Here is a 17,021-nt window from a genome sequence, read left to right as displayed (position 1 = left end):
CTACGTACATTTCGCAGCAAAGACTCCTCCCAAAGAATGCCATAAAATCTGAACATCCGATTTTCAAGCACCCCTCCTTTCCCGGGCATTATTCCCTGCACTTTAAGTGCGCAAATACACGGGTGACTGCGCGTTTCCAAAACAACTTGGCCTCAGTCGACACGATGGTACGCCAAGTACACAAAGGTGGCTACAACACAGGCTCAGCCAGACCATGTTACACGCTCGCAGAATGCCTTCTAATCGCACTCAAGTCAGACTCGTGGGTGCGAAGCCTGTTTTCAGTCGCTCAGAATACATAAATGTCATGTTCTTGAGCTCCTCCGTGTTATCTTTTACGCGTCCTGCCGGCGCATGCAACACTCCAGTGTTATCACTCTCGGCAATCGCTCGTCGCGTTTTCGAGAAGCGTGAGTACCGGAATAAGGTATACACCAGAACACCGTGAATTCTAAGCGCGCCGCCATATTGATGAGCGCCGGTCGCGCCATCTATCCCAAGCGCCGCGAGGTAGCAGGCCTGGGCTGCCACGCTGGGAGATGCGACCCGGCGCGAAAGCGAAACCTGGGCTTTTTAGCTGGGCGGAAGGCGTGTTTCACGTTTTTTCTAACATGTCATTTGCGCTGTCTCGATTCAATCAAACTTCAAGACCTCATGCAAGTCCGCAATGGCCACACTGAGTGCTGTGCAGACTGCAGAAGCGAATATATCGGGTAAGTACGCTATTACGTTTGTACAAACCGCGCGCTATGTGCTAGAACACGTGTGAGCTTTCTGGCATGTAACCTGTTAAGGATTTTACTGCACTGTGTTGGTGCCATATTTTATTAAAGCACGCAGAACATTGTCCTCTGCACTTTCAGTTTGGTCTTGTTTGTCATGGTCAGTAATGGTTTGGCCGCGTTTGGCAACCAACTGGCGAGCTCATTTGACTGCCTGATTAGCAGACGCCTGCCCTTCACCACCTGCACATTGAAAACAAAATAGATGTTATAGTAAGAAGGGCTGTAGTTCTTTCCTATGCCATCACTGTTGCGAAAATATAAAGTCCTCTCAAAATGAAATAGAAAATACACCAGGCCAATTGTATCGTGCAACCACTTAAGAGTACAACATTCAGAACACAAGCCTACAGCACTCGAACAAGCAGCATATGATGCTAAACCTGCACTCATTGGAAAATGAGGAACTACAGTAGTTATAATGTTCAACTACATGTGCAGTCAAAGCCCGTTTAACAGGGCGAGCATGACAGATGCAGGTGTTGTACAGTTGCACAAACCATGACAGGGCACATAAAATTACCATCCATACTTAAAGCTGCATCATCAGGGACCCCTTTGGTACAAGACAACAACCGCACCTGCATTCAAAAAATTTAGCCCCACCAACTGCAGCTACCTGGTGTCACCTGTTTCGCTTGTGCGAGGCCATATCGGATTGTTGGCGCTCCCTTAGAAAAAATAGTAAAAGAACTGGTGAGAACGAGCAAAATTTTTTTACAAGAAAACAACAATAATTAAGCACCTTATTTTCCTCGCCATATGAACGGAAAAAGTTTGCGCTTTGCCCCGCATAACAGCACGCATGCAGTTTAGAGCTCAGGAGGCTCAAATGAATTCGTTACGAATGACACCTGCAACACCAGCTCGTAAAGACAGGCGCGCTGCAAGAACACCTTCGGCGACGAGCAGTCGTCGATTACGTTTTTGTGGACGCATGCTACGTGACGAGCGGACTTCGGTTTACTGTCATTAGCAATAACGCTCACCAGCAGGGCAACATACTATTCCCTACAACTTGTCGTTCACGCTTAATGGTCATGCCGTGCACCAGCTGCAAGTATCGCTAACCGCAAACTCAACTGTTCCGCTTAACCGTCGGGAGCTCTGCCTGTATGAAAACACGAAAAGGCTTGCCTTCTTGTTATAGCCAAGGCGAAGCACCGGCACGGGATTCCGCTCTGTAGACTTGTTGTCCAGAAAGTGCTCGGAGCAAACCTGCGTGTTACACATATTACGTTCGTAGGGCGCAAAGTTGAACGTGGCACCAAAATATACACAGATCGAATACTCACTCGTGCATTTTCACTGGGTTGGTAGTACTTCCTACTCACTGCAGCTATCCACCGGTGGCGCAGCTTGTCATTCTTCGTTGCGTACGGAAATCGGTGCAGGCTGAAAACACCGCACCGGCACGATTCCCTACGTGTATTGTGCTCTTCGCAAACAGCGCTAAGCAACCGGCTCCTTTTCCACTGGTTATTTTGGCATCAAAACACGACGCAATGATGCCCAGATGACTTCTTGTACTTTGGATCCGCGTGAACGGGCACATTTCCGCACTTTGGAGTCCTAGAGCTAGCGCTTGCCATGTCTACTGGTCGCCGGCGAACACACTTTGGCAGCCCAGTACAATATGGCGCTGGTCGACCGGGCAATCCGGGTGTGAGAGTATGCGTTCGGTTAGTCTGGGTGCGAGGCTAGCGTATTCTGGTCTATATGTTGTTGCAGGGCTATAAAATGCGTCACAAACTTGTCCCACTAAAATTCAGTACACGCAAAACTAACTAACTAACTATGGCCGGCTTGCTTTTTTGCTAACAGCTTCACAACCCCAGGCGCGGCGAGCAAGCCTCAAGATATCCCAAAAAGTTACCAAATAAATTACAATACTTTTTCGGGTCAGAGAATGCGTCACGAACTTCTACCAGTAAGATTCAGTACGCGCGAAACTAACTGCGGCACAGCCGAGCCGGTTTTCGCTTACTGCGTCAATAAGCCGGGCGCGGCAACCGTGCTTCTGAACTACCCCAAATATAACGACGTTAGTCACAATAATGTTGGGGGCCACAGAATGGGCGAAAACTAGTCTGTCTTAGGCGCTACGACGTAGTACACGCATGTGCACGCGCGTCACACGGCCGAGCCGGTTTTCGCTTACTGCGTCAATAAGCCGGGCGCGGCAACCGTGCCCAAAAAATACCGATATAAGTTACAGTAATGTTGGGGCTCATAGAAAGCGTCGCTAACATCTCCCAGGACGAGGCATTAACTTAAATTAACTGCGCCAGGACGGCGGAGCTGTTTTTCGCTAACTGCGCCACTCGAACTAAGCCTAAATGTGCTTAAAATGCGCCGCACACTGTCAAACACAATTTCTCACCTTGCCGTAGTCCAGTACTGCAGTGGTGCCGTGTCGAAATGCAGACGATACGCAAGAGAAGCATAGAGAAGGCCGGCAGCCCAAAAAAATGGGCTATATCTAAAACAGACGGGTCGCCGAGCACGCGAGCTTCGCACGTACGACCGGCCTCGCTCACTCCTGCGGCTTGTCTGGCGCCATGACGTATGCATGCGCTTCTGGCGTGCCGCTAGCTTGTTGCTAGGCAACGCAACAAAAAGTTGCAAAGTATAAGTTCATGTACACGCAAAACTTTTTCACTTTTAGTGGGAAGAAATAAAAAAAAATAAAACGTTGTCTGGAAGTTTATTTCACATTCTTTTTTTCTGATGCTCGCGTCAACTAACGGATGCTGTTGAAACTAGGCGTGACGTGTTTCCTGTTGCCAGTTTTTGAAGAGTTGAATTTGTTGAATTTCTTTCTCTATGGTCATATGGCTGCGAGGTTTGTCGCTGACGTGCGCCCACGAGCATGGCCGCGCCCTCCCACTCGCACAGCTGGCATGGCGCCTCCTCCCCTCGCCGGTCATCGCCGCTTTCCTGCGTCCACCACGGACTGCGTACGAACACTCATGAGCCACTAAAGGCTTACGCCTTAATACAAGGTTATGTCTCATTTTTGTCCGGCGTTTCAGTTTTAACCGGAAAGACTCGGTGAAAGAAATTTTACAATAAAGCTAAAGCGACGATCTGCACGCAGCCGCAAGTCCACATGCGCTCCGATGAGAGTATACCCTGCCAAATTTAGTGATGTGTTACCTAGCGGCTCAAGCAATCTTCTCTTTTTTTCGTTTCGGCGTCCATTCTGCCTGCCTCAGTGACAAAAACGAGAAGTAGGAAGGCCGATAAATCGAAGGCGGCGGGGAAAGGTGGTACCGTAGTGGTTAGCGTGCCCAGCTGCCAAATTTAGAACGATGCGGATACAGGGGCTCGAATCACGTGGCCTGTTTGTGAAAACACCTTTCTGTGTTCTGTGGTGATGACGAAGCTCATAATGAGGCGGCGGCCTGATGACAACGGTCTCCGTCAGCGTAACAGAATAAGCGGGCGTGCAAAATCGCATCTAAGGCCGAAAGTTTATTCAGAGGAAATACATTATGCTCCTATCGACAAAAAAAGTGATGAATAACGAGCGGTGTTCTTGATTGATTGATTGATTGATTGATTGATTGATTGATTGATTGATTGATTGAATAACTTTAATGAAAGGTCCTGCGAGCTACGGGACGCAAGGTCCCATAGAGCGGGCTACTCCCACATTGGGACCGGGAGTTGTAACTCCCTGGCCGCATCGTGGGCTCGCTGGACGGCCCAGAGCTGCTCCGCCAGGTCCGTGCTACGTAATGTTTCTTGTAGCCTGGCGGAGTCTTGATCCTTGTTTGCGTGGGTCCGACCACACGGCCAGAGCAAGTGATGTACGTCTAGTGTGCTATGGCAATTTTCGCAATATGATGTTTTGTATAGGCCAGTCATGTAGTGATGTAGTCTGTTCTGCGTGGGGTACGTGTTTGTTTGAAGCATTATGAACGTGAGGGCTTGAGACCTGGTGAGCTTATTGTGAGGTGTGCTGTATATTCTGCGGTCTAGATAAAAGTGCTTTGTTATCTCGTTATATGTGGAGGGAGGGTCACGATTCTCGCTGGGATGGTCACGACCAGAATAGGTGCCGTCGCGGAGGGTTAGGTCTCGCGCGCTCCTGTGAGCCATCTCATTGAGATTGCGAGGGGCGTCCTCGATATCTCCGAGGTGTGCCGGGAACCAGCAGATGGTGTGATGCTGCAGCGGTGCGGATCTAATAATTATTTGTAGAGCTTGGCTTGCAATTGCTCCTTTCTGAAAGGCTTTGACGGCCGAGCGTGAATCGCTGTAGACGTGAGTGGTGGTCAGTTCTGTGAGCGCGAGTGCGATGGCGACCTGTTCTGCTACTTCGGACTTGTGGGTCTTGACTGTGAGAGCGTTTGTGACTTGACCCTGCTTATTGATCGTGGTGGCAACGAAAGCCTTCCTGGTCGGGTACTGTGCCGCGTCTACGAAACAGGCTAAGATCTTCTTATCACGTATTTCGCGCAGGATGAACGATCCGCGTGCCAGCCTTCTGGGTTGATGGTGCGCGGGATTCATGTTCCGCGGGAGTGGGCGAACCGTGTAGGAGTTGCGTGTGTCCGTCGGAACGCTTTGATATAGATTCTCCATTACTGTGGTGTCATGACCTAGTTTGGTTAGGATTTCTCTACCTGGTTTGGTTCCAGAGAGTCTTGTCCATTGAGCCCGCTCTTGAGCTTTGGCGATTTCTTCCAGTGTATTGTGCACCCCCAGTTGCAGCAGGAGCTCTGTCTCGGTGTTCTTGGGGATTCCCAGCGCTAGTTTGACTAGCTTCCTCAGTTGTACATTGAGTTTGTCCTTCTCTGCTACCTTCCATTTGTGCATGGCCGCCTCGTAGGTGAAGTGGCATAGCGCAAAGGCGCGTGTTAGCTTGAGGAGATTTTTTTCCTTGAGGCCGTGTTGTCTGTTTGCTACGCGTCGTATGAGATTAAAGGCATTATTAGACTTTGTCACGATCTTCTCCACTGTCGCGGCGTTAGAGCCGTTGCTCTCAATGAGCATTCCAAGGACTCTGATTTTGCTGATGTGTGGAATGGTTCCTCCGTCTTTTGTTCTGAGAGTAATGGAGTGTGTGTCTCTGATTTCGTTCTTTGGCTTGGGACCGCTTCTCGATGGTTTGTAGACGAGGAGCTCCGACTTCGCAGGCGAACATCGCAGGCCGGTGGGAGCGAGGTATTCCTCGATTGCGTCGATCGCTTGCTGCAGAGCGCTTTCAATTGATCCCAGGCTACCTCCGGGGACCCAAAGCGTTGCGTCATCTGACTATATCGTGTATTTGACCTTCTCGATTCGATCCAGTTTCTTGCCTAGGCCGGCTAGTGCAAGGTTAAAAAGCGTCGGAGAGATGACAGAACCTTGCGGTGTGCCCTTGCCGCCGAGTTTGTATTTCTGGGATTTGATTTCCCCTAGACGGAGGGTGGCCGTTCTGTCGCTTAGGAACGATTTTGTATAAGCGTAGAGTCTCGTGCCGAGGTCGAGGTTGGAGATCGTGTCGAGTATGTAGTCATGTGATAAGTTATCGAATGCCTTTTCGAGGTCTAGCCCTAGGATTACTCTCGCGTCTCTCGTGTCTGCGTCAATGATGTCATGCTTGAGGAGCTTCATGGCGTCTTGGGTGGATAGCCCGGGTCTAAAGCCGATCATTGCTGCGGGGTAGACATCTTTTTCTTCGAGATGCCTCGAGAGCCTGTTTAGGGCCGCGTGCTTGGCTACCTTCCCGACGCAAGACGTCAGCGAGATAGGTCTGAGGTTATTGATGTTAGGCGCCTTGCCAGGCTTTGGGATGAGCATGATGAGGGCCGTTTTCCAGTCTTCGGGTAGTGCTCCGTTCCTCCAGATTTTGTTGATTTCCTCTGTGAGGGTTTCGATTGAGGTTTCGTCGAGGTTTCTAAGTGCCTTGTTAGTTACGCCGTCCGGCCCCGGCGCTGACTTGCTGTTTAGGTTCTGAAGCGCCGTGCGTATCTCTTCGGTTGAGAAGTCCCGGTCTAGCTCTGGGTTGGCTTTGCCGCGATATTCTTCGGCGGTCATGCCTCTGGCATTTTTGGCCAGCGGGAGGTACTTGTCGGCGAGACGGTCAATGAGCTCATTTTCCGTGGTAATTTTGAGTTCCTCGTGCATGATCCTGTTCAGCGTACGACCCTGGTCCGCTTTGGTTCTGGTTCTGTCTAAGAGATGTTTTAGCAGGTGCCACGTCGTCCCGCTGTTGATGCGGCCGTCCGCGGCGTCGCACACCTCGTTTCATTGCTGGTTAGATAGTTCTTGAGGTGTTCTTAGTTAGAGGCGTTCTTGAGCAAGGTTGCAGACCGATAATGTCACCAAAGACAGGGTGGCGCTCTTATCCCGGTAATTAGAGGGAATGTACATCAACAGCATGTCGACTAGCGTGTGATACTTCATTAAGGGCGTTGCGTGTTTGTGTTGTGTGTAGCACGAGCGAGTAGGGTAAGAGATGACACTGAAGAGAAAGCGGTGAGGTGAAGTCCGCGAAAAGTAGTTGAGGATAGCCATATTGAACGTCAGCGCTGTGTTGAAGAAAGCCTGCGACTTCAGTTGCTCAGGTCGCCAGAAAGGCTTGAGTTGGGCGTATTTGGTAACCACAGCGATAGACACACACTTTGCGAAAACGAAAAGAGGATAGGACCGAGTGGGTTGAAAATTAGATTAATGAGAGCTCGTGTGGTGTATAAGAAATTGAAGAAGACAATCAGGTTAGATGAACGGCTTTTTTCAAGCTAAATACTATATGCCAACCCAAATGAATCAGAGTGGTCATACTTGCGCGACACGCCAGGGTTGCCTGCCACCAGGACATCATGGAGTTACGGCGATGACAGTTCGCACTGGGTGCTTGTGAGTAAAAACGAGCACACCAGAGACATCTGATGTACGTTTATACAGCACAAGATCACATCCTGAAAAAAAAATGAGCTTGCGAACAGGGACACCAGAAAATCGAGTACGACGGCCCTTGTTGAAAATCAACAAGGGCCGTCGTACTCGATTTTCTGGTGTCCCTGTTCGCAAGCTCATTTTTTTGTACTGTTCAGCATGACGTCAGCGTTTTATTCAGCGTTTATCTCTGAGAAAATGAGTTCAAGGTATGTTTATTTCCATTAAAATGGCGGGCCTAACCAGACAAAAAGTGAAAGCACTAGAGGGTGCCTGAGTACTCTCTGTAGATTACGTACGACAATGATAGCAATAATACATTATAAGATAATATAATTCGAAAACAAGTTCAGTTATTGCAGTAAAAAGCAAGTGCCTCCACATTATACATGTGGAGGACGCAAATAATGAACATACTGACAAAAAAGTCTTGTAGGTCTGTAGTAAACTGGATAGAGCATTCGCGTCTTCACAGTTCGAGCATTCACAGTTGGCTCTCGCAGTGATGAAACCCCGCAAAGGACGCGATAACGCCACGACGACATGCGACGTTACGCCAACAAATAAAGCCATTTTTTTTAAAGCAAAGCTTTCTTTGCCTCTTCCTTCGAGTTTTCCATTGCTGCTGCTACTGCCTTGCACGCCGCGTTGGGGGGCGGGGGGTGCATATACATGTACGGAACAGGGCAGAGAGGAATGGCGACGCGAGAAACTCGTTTGGAGCTTTTAATCGTGTCACATGTGCACAGTGCTCTCTGGAGCTCCCTGGGCGTCGTTACACTAGCCTCTTTACAGCTGTAATTATCTGTGGCCCCCCGCAAAAGCATTGCAGAAACTGCAGCGCTTACCGGTCTACTAAAGTGCAAGTCCTGAGGAGAGGTAAATAGAATGGTAGAGAGGGAGCAAGCAGATGAGGCACAGAATGGGTAAAACCGGCGCAATCGCGAAACGAGTGAATAACAGCTTTGCCACTCTTCGCTCGCAGTTCCCATTTAGGACGGAAGGTCGCGACAGGGAAAAGGTTACGTTAAGGAAACGAAGATACGGAAACGTTACTATTATAGACACGAACATAGTTACGGGTCAAATCGAACGTATGGTACTGTACGTTTCTGCTATTTCTCAAAAACAAACACCATGCAAATTCGTCAAACGGACTCTTGACGCAGGGCGTGCAGTTGCAAAGCCACATTAAATCACCGTAGGGCCTATGCAACACTAAGGAAGCGGTCACACGTCAAATCAACGTTTCTCTGCCTGCCGCGGTAGCTGTGCGGCTATGGCATCGCTCGACGTCGTGGTTTCGATCCTTACCACGGGAGCTGGATTTCGATGGGAGCTAAATGCAAAACAAGTCGCGCACTTAGATTTAGGGGCACGGTAAAGAACACCAGTGTGTGAAAATTAATCAGGAGTCCGCCGCTACGGCGTGCCTCATAATCTTATTATGGTTTATCACGTAGAGCCTTAGTTCTGCCAACACGTCTTCCGCGATGCGATGTGGCATGTGAAGCAATTACAATGCTCAACCCTCTCATAATTTATAAACACTGGTGCACACAACATCTCAAGCAAACAAGTATCCCTGTATGTTGTGTTCTACGCAGACAAAAAGCAGTCGTGCACGCAAGGTAACTTTGGCATCAACTCGCTATTCTAGTACTGCACTAAACGTTGAAGAAATTATACATTCTCAGTCAGCATTACCGCTAGTTATCGTCAATAAAAGCAAACAACAAAAGCTTCGCTTACATCGATTCCCACATTGCGTGGGATCCGCGTAATTCTTTTAGGCTGTGAATTTATACACTTAACATTGACGCTCATTAATACAATATTTTCATTCGCAGTGAGCAAAAGCGGCTGTAGTGTCCACGGTAGAATGGCTTCCATTCCATGGCCTTTACATCATTACCAACTTCCGTGGGATCGTGACAGGGAAATGGGATATAAGTGACAGGGGAATCAGGAAGTGGATGAATGGCAAGAAGACAGAAGCTTGCACAAGACCTCAGGAAAACAAAATTACTTTTTTAGCAGCATGGTCAGGGGGCCGTGCTAGGGTTTCATCATCATCATCATCAGCCTGGTTACGCCCACTGCAGGGCAAAGGCCTCTCCCATACTTCTCCAACTGCCCCGGTCATGTGCTAATTGTGGCCATGTTGACCCTCCAAACTTCCTAATCTCATCTGCCCACCTAACTTTCTGTCGCCCCCTGCTACGCTTCCCTTCCCTCGGAATCCAGTCCGTAACCCTTAATGACCATCGGTTATCTTCCCTCCTCATTACATGTCCTGCCCATGCCCATTTCTTTTTCCTGATTTCAACTAAGATGTCATTAACGCGCGTTTGTTCCCTCACCCAATCTGCTCTTTTCTTATCCCTTAATGTTACACCTATCATTCTTCTTTCCATAGCCCGTTGCGTCGTCCTCAATTTAAGTAGAACCCTTTTCGTAAGCCTCCAGGTTTCTGCCCCGTACGTGAGTACTGGTAAGACACAGCTGTTATAAACTTTTCTCTTGAGGGATAATGGCAACCTGCTGTTCATGATCTCAGAATGCCTGCCAAACGCACCCCAGCCCATTCTTATTCTTCTGATTATTTCACTCTCATGATCCGGATCAGCAGTCACTACCTGTCCTAAGTAGATGTATCCCCTTACCACTTCCAGTGCCTCGCTACCTATCGTAAACTGCTGTTCCCTTCCGAGACAGTTAAACATTACTTTAGTTTTCTGCAGATTAATTTTTAGTCCCACCCTTCTGCTCTGCCTCTCCAGGTCAGTGAGCATGCATTGCAGTTGGTCCCCTGAGTTACTAAGCAAGGCAATATCATCAGCGAAGCGCAAGTTACTAAGGTATTCTCCATATACTCTTATCCCCAATTCTTCCCAATCCAGGTCACTGAATACCTCCTGTAAACATAATGTGAATAGCATTGGAGAGATCGTATCTCACTGCCTGACGCCTTTCTTTATAGGGATTTTGTTGCTTTCTTTATGGAGGACTACAGTGGCTGTGGAGCCGCTATAGATATCTTTCAGTATTTTTACGTACGGCTCGTCTACACCCTGATTCCGCAATGCCTCCATGACTGCTGAAGTTTCGACTGAATCAAACGCTTTCTCATAATCGATGAAAGCTACATATAGTGGTTGGTTATATTCCGCACATTTCTCTATCACCTGATTGATAGTGTGAATATGATCTATTGTTGAGTAGCCTTTACGGAATCCTGCCTGGTCCTTTGGTTGACGGAAGTCTAAGGTGTTCCTGATTCTATTTGCAATTACCTTAGTAAATACTTTGTAGGCAACGGACAGTAAGCTGATCGGTCTATAATTTTTCAAGTCTTTCGCGTCCACTTTCTTATGGATTAGGATTATGTTAGCGTTCTTCCAAGATTCCGGTACGCTCGAGGTCATGAGGCATTGTGTATACAGGGTGGCCAGTTTTTCTAGAACAATCTGCCCACCGCCCTTCAACAAATCTGCTGTTACCTGATCCTCCCCAGCTGCCTTCCCCCTTTGCATAGCTCCCAAGGCTTTCCTTACTTCTTCCGGCGTTACTTGTGGGATTTCGAATTCCTCTAGACTATTCTCTCTGCCATTATTATCGTGGGTTCCACTCGTACTGTATAAATCTCTATAGAACTCCTCAGCCACCTGAACTATCTCATCCATATTAGTAATGATATTGCCGGCTTTGTCTCTTAACGCATACATCTGATTCTTGCCAATTCCTAGTTTCTTCTTCTCTGCTTTTAGGCTTCCTCCGTTCCTGAGAGCTTGTTCAATTCTATCCATATTATACTTCCTTATCTTTATACTTCCTTATATTATACTTCCTTATACTTCCTTATTATACTTCCTAGGGTTTCAACGTCTAGTAAATACCCCCCAAGATATGAACAGAGGCCGACAAAACTGCAGGCATTTCGGGAAAGGTGAACCCGGTGGAAATCTCAGGACATTACTAGCTTAAATATAAAAGATGACACAAAGATAAAAAAAACATAAATTTGGTAGCCAAAATTCCGGACTAATAAATTGGCTGTTGAAGGAGTTCAGCCGAAACCCGATGGTGCGAAATAAGGTCACAATGTTGGCAAATATTGGATAGAGGTCAAGTAGGTCCTGTGGCCGACGCCAGCGCCTGGCAACTGTCATGCGACTGCACATATAAGCGAGATGCCTGGTCGTCAGTCGTTACACGGTGATTCGGGTATAAAATTTTGGGCGCGTACTACATCACAATGAATACAATGCACTCTACGGTCATTCTTCGACGGCTCGTACCGATTCTCGCGCCATGACGATGCAAACTGTCTCCCGTGCCGACTGTCACGTTCCTCGAACTGCCAACATTCCTTACCCGCCGTAGTTGCTTAGTGGATGTAGTGTTGGGCTGCTAAGCACGAGGCCACAAAATCCAATCCTACCCACGACGGCCATGTTTTGATGGGGGCGAAATGCGAAAACACCCGTGTGCTTAGATATAGGTGTACGTTAAAGAACCCCAGCTGGTCCAAATTATAACGGAATTCCCCACTACCGCGTGCCTCATAACCAGATCGTGGTTTTGGCACGCACAACCCCATAATTTATTATTTACCATTCCTTAGGGATGTCCGTGGGAGTCGCGCAACTCTTGAGTACAAGTAAGTGTCAGGAGTTGTGCGCGAGGTCTTTCATTATGTGGGTAGTAATTTTGGCGTTCGATATCTACTAGTCTACATCGCGGCTATATTATATAGGCGGAACGGAAACATGGTAGACGATATGGAGAACAGACAAATCCCGCATATATTACTGCACACTCTTAAGTAATGGTCTTCGTTTACCCACGTGCATAACCGTGACAAGACAGTACTTTCACAACTAACTGGAAGTACTGCATATGTCATGCTCAAAGGTGTACCTGGCCCGGTGGCCAGTAAATGGGGCGTAATATTGCGAGCAGCTTCGGCCATAGCATGTTAGCGGATGACCACACGGAGACAGTTCGTACAATTCTTGTGTCGTGCCTTCTGCCTCAACGTGCAAAACCAACTTATCCATGTATCCATCTAAATAGTTATGCACATATCGATTTGCAGCTGCTGCGGTAGCCTATGAGTGCAGATAGCAAAGTCGCTAGGGAAATAAGTGGGGGCACAAATCGATAAGTCAAAAAAAATTGGAGGCTTATCAAGGTTAAGCCCAGTGGATGCGAAGCATCCAATGGGCTTAACCTTGGCGTATCCTTAGCGTTTGGAGGCATCTTGACCGCATACACGCCCGGCGCAAAGACGCTGGCGCGGTTGCGGGCACAGAGACTGACGCGACGGCGGGCGCGCGCCGCTTCATCCCTGGCGTGACGTCACATATCACGTGATGCAGCGATGGTGGCGCCGCCGCCGCGTCGCGCGCGACGGCGCGAACCGAAGCGTGGAGGCCTCCGCCGGGCGACGTCCAACGGCGCGATATGAGGCCCCATCTGCAGGCGGTGTGACGTCATCACGTGACGTCATGTCACGTGACCTACTTGACGGTCACTTGAAGGTCAATGGTGGCCACCGCCGGGCGTCGCGCGAAGGCCCGAAACCTACGTTAATATGCTTCGCATAAAATCAAAACCCGTCCACGACGGCGTCTCTCGCAATGCTGTGCAATGTTCGGACGTTAAGAATATGTGCCGACTGAAGAAAGGCTGCTGCGGGGTGCTTCCGACGATTACCCTAGCTTGTTTACTCTTTAGTTTAAAAAAAAGGAAAAGAAAGAAAAACCGTGTGAAAAGCTCCGAATCAATCGTCGCTCGTCGCGACTAAACGTTCTTAGGATGATAAGTCATTTCCAGGCGACGAGCGGCTACGCTTTATCAAGAACACTGATAACGCCGGCGGGACAAGCATTGTCACTAAGTTCAGTGCGCAGGAATAGCTTCTGATTATTTTATTTTTGTTTTGTTGACGTCATCACGCGTCACCGCGGGAAGTTTGAAAAGCTTAAGGTCAGTACGCCACGTGGTGGAACTCACGAACTAAACCCTGTGAAGAACGACTGAGGAATACGGAAGAAAGTAAATGGACTGGGAGAGTGTTTAGGTATCTGTACAGGAAAAAACATTGATTCACAGTGGAGGAAAGGAACTAGGAAGCTTACCAGCAAGTATCCGGCCTGTAAAGTGGGCAACACAGCAACAAAGAACGTCAAGCGGAAAGTCAGAGAGCCTGAAATAATTTCATGGGTGGTGGAAACGGAAAAGAAACCTGACATGAGTAACTACTTAAGAGGGAAAAAACGAAATCAGGGAAGAAAGAATTTATGATAACTCAAAGGGAAGCTCATTACTTTTCGAAGCGAGATCAGGATGCCCTGGAACACGCAACTATAAAGCAAGATATAAGAACGACGAAGAAGCATGTGCTGCCCTGAGCATTGCCACTCCTCCCCCCCCTCCCCCCCGCGTGCTCAAGGCGCGCAAGATGTCGGCACCGGCAAGCGTCATCTATTCAGGCGCCAACTCGGCGGCCACATCCTATATGATCGGACAGGAGTGTCGTGCCAGCTTGAAGACGATGTCTTCTGCGGTAAAGCTGGGGAAACGTTGGAGCATGTTTTATTAGAATGTGAAGACATCTGCCCAGCGGTTCATTTAGGGACCACTGGCCTCCTTGAAGCCCTTGGGTTCAGCGATAGCAGGGGAAAAATAAACATGTCTGCAATAGAGATTAATAAGACGCGTTTGGAAGACTGGTGGAAGAAAAATAGGGAAACGACAGAAAACGGAGACGTACAAAAGCAAAGTTCGCATAGGTGATCAGAAAATTTGGTTGTGGGAGTTCGTATCGGTTTTTTTTTATTTCTTTTTTAACCTAGGTAGGACATTAGGCAGTATAATAGCAAGAGCTTGGTGGCGCAACCTACCGCCCCGTTCCAAAGTGGAAGCTCATAACATCCATCCATCCATCCATCCCTCGTGTCCAGAAATCTGGATACGGTGGGGTCCTTGCCAAATTTTGTTCCCTACATGTCTGAGGGTAGATCCAACACCACTTTTTGCATATCTGACCCACCGGCATCATCAGAGAGAAGGGGCAGATAAGAGGAGAGACACGAAAGGTAGGGATGAATTCATGACCAAGTTTTTGTTCATCCCACATGCCGACAATAAGCAGTAAACGGAGCCATGACAGGAATGGGGGAGCGGGAATGAAAGACAGAGGCAGTCGCGGAGCGTGGCGGGCTGAGCCCCGTAAAAAATATCTCCGGGAAAGGGGAGGGCGAGCACTCTCCCCTTCCGGTTCCGGAGTCTCTCGCAAAGAGCCATTTAGAAGCGATATTTCCCAGCAAAGAATGCACAGAGATTAGGCAAAGGCGTATGTAGAAGCAATATTCCCAAGCAAAAAACCCGGAGATTTCTCTGAACGTATGGAACTTCCTGCAAACAACCATTGCCCTCCGGGACTTGCTTCGCACTGGCGAATGGGCCCGGCGGACCGGAGGAACTTCCACGCGTCAATGCCCGTGTACGGCGACACGCGCGAGAAGAGCTCGGCACCGACGCCTTGGTATCCGCCAACCACGGGTGCAAGAGGCAAGGAAAGCAGTTCGTTTTAAAAGTACCGGGCACGCGAGATTTTCCAAGTCATCTATACACGCGGGTACGCATGCTCTCTGTCCCTATCTCTATATCAACAAACGGAATATCTGTCGTGCTCATCCTTTTTTATTCCTTTTCATGTGTATTCCTTCCTCATGCCTTTAGATACCGATGCTGGAAATAATGCATTTGGTCGTTAGCCGGTGCGCTCATCTGTGGTTCTTTCGCCGTCTCCTGTACCGCGCTCATTGAAGCTGCGGTTTAACAAGATATGTACCAACAACACGCCCAAATGAACAAGCTGGTAGTTACACTTCCTATAAGAACGAACACTGTTTTATTTTCACAAATTTATACATGCAGATTCTATAGTATCCCACATTGACCTCCATATTAGGGGTACGTTGGCAGGTGCGTAGCTGTGTGCGCCACCACGCGCTCATTTAATGTCTTTCTTTACAAACACGAGCACACCATTCGTCAAACAATCAAAGCACTCTTACAGGCATCGCCACTCGATGCACCGAGAGGGAAGCCTAGGGGACCTTCGCTTTGCGCTGAAGGTGTTGGGCGAGGCCCGAGATGCCGGCGCTGATCTGGCGCAGCTTGGGCTGGAACATCACCACTTCCTTGTGCACCATCTCTGCGTAGAGATTTGGGTCCGCCACCATTCACGCCACAAACAGGAATAAAGAGACCGGAGTGTACTTACACACACACAGACAAAAAACATGACAATTTCGCAATAAAAAAAAGAAATACACCGCGAAGATAGATGCAGTCAAGGATAGTACCGTAACAATTGCGGACGTAAGTAAAATTATGGCAAAACTTATAAAACGGTCATCAGCCCTAAGAAAGATCGACGCCTAATTCGGTACCATTCCTTTATTATCGTTCAGAAACTTAAGTGCCCGCAGCTGCATCTAATAAAAAAAAGCTTACGATATTGACCGCAAATAAAGACGGGGACAGCGGAAGAGAACACCAACGACATGGTCCCCGTCTTTATTTGAGGTCAATATGATATGCAGTAAACACCAACTAAGCCAAACTGAAGTCCTTCTGAAGTAATCAAAAAGCGGTTGACTGAACGAAATGTCAAATGCTAACTTCTTTTTTTCTTATACACCCAAGGTTCATTGTAGTTTTTGCGTAATACAATGTCAATAAATCTGTCATCAGAGATCATATGTCACGACCAGTCGAGCAGTATCCTGAAGCCACGGGAACTATGCTGCTCTCAAGTTAACAAGAGAACTCCTAACGCATACAGGGTAGCGCGTTCCGTGTCTGAAGCATTACGAGTGTTTTACTGGCCGGGTATGGTTCACTAGGAGTCAAATCCAGAAGCTGACAACAAATTATATAGGAGAAAAATGGTACGTATATTGGCGCAGAGTTTTCAGTCTGCCGGGGGGCAATTCGCACCCTCTATTTTTTCAATCGTGCCCCCCCCCCCCCCCCCCCATAGCCCGTGCTCCTTAGCAAGACATATTGACGCATGTACTTATTTATTCTTTCCTATGACACTGCATTTCAACCACTAACAACTTGAAGTTATCGCTCAGTGCAAGAGGCGCGCGCATGATTGGAACTTACTGGAATTTTATCGATGGTTCTATCCGCTGTCTGTTGTCACCGAAGCTTGTACAATCTGATCGTGTGCCAATTGTGTAGTGTTTTCTGGAGGACACCAGCGAATGCTGAACCTTCGATAGCCAGAAGGCAGAAACGCGCGTGCCACGCGGTGTGGGCACG

General features: G+C 48.3%; 1 protein-coding gene across 4 annotated transcripts in view; it reads right to left on the bottom strand.

Annotated features, from left to right (window-relative positions):
- Positions 1-15,574: 15,574 nt before the first annotated feature.
- The window catches only part of p38b (p38b MAP kinase), a 457,389-nt gene continuing 455,942 nt past the window's right edge, over positions 15,575-17,021 (bottom strand). For all 4 annotated transcript variants that reach the window (XM_050177284.3, XM_055070036.2, XM_050177282.3 and 1 more), the window contains one exon: positions 15,575-15,903. In XM_050177284.3, the coding sequence (XP_050033241.1) occupies positions 15,797-15,903 (107 nt within the window). In that variant the 3' untranslated portion in view covers positions 15,575-15,796. The remainder of the gene's footprint in view (positions 15,904-17,021) is intronic.

The sequence above is a fragment of the Dermacentor andersoni genome, chromosome 9 (assembly GCF_023375885.2).
Source record: "Dermacentor andersoni chromosome 9, qqDerAnde1_hic_scaffold, whole genome shotgun sequence".
Classification (NCBI taxonomy): Eukaryota; Metazoa; Arthropoda; class Arachnida; order Ixodida; family Ixodidae; genus Dermacentor; species Dermacentor andersoni.
Note: the sequence above shows the minus strand (reverse complement) of the source record. Positions and strands in the feature narration are given on the sequence as shown.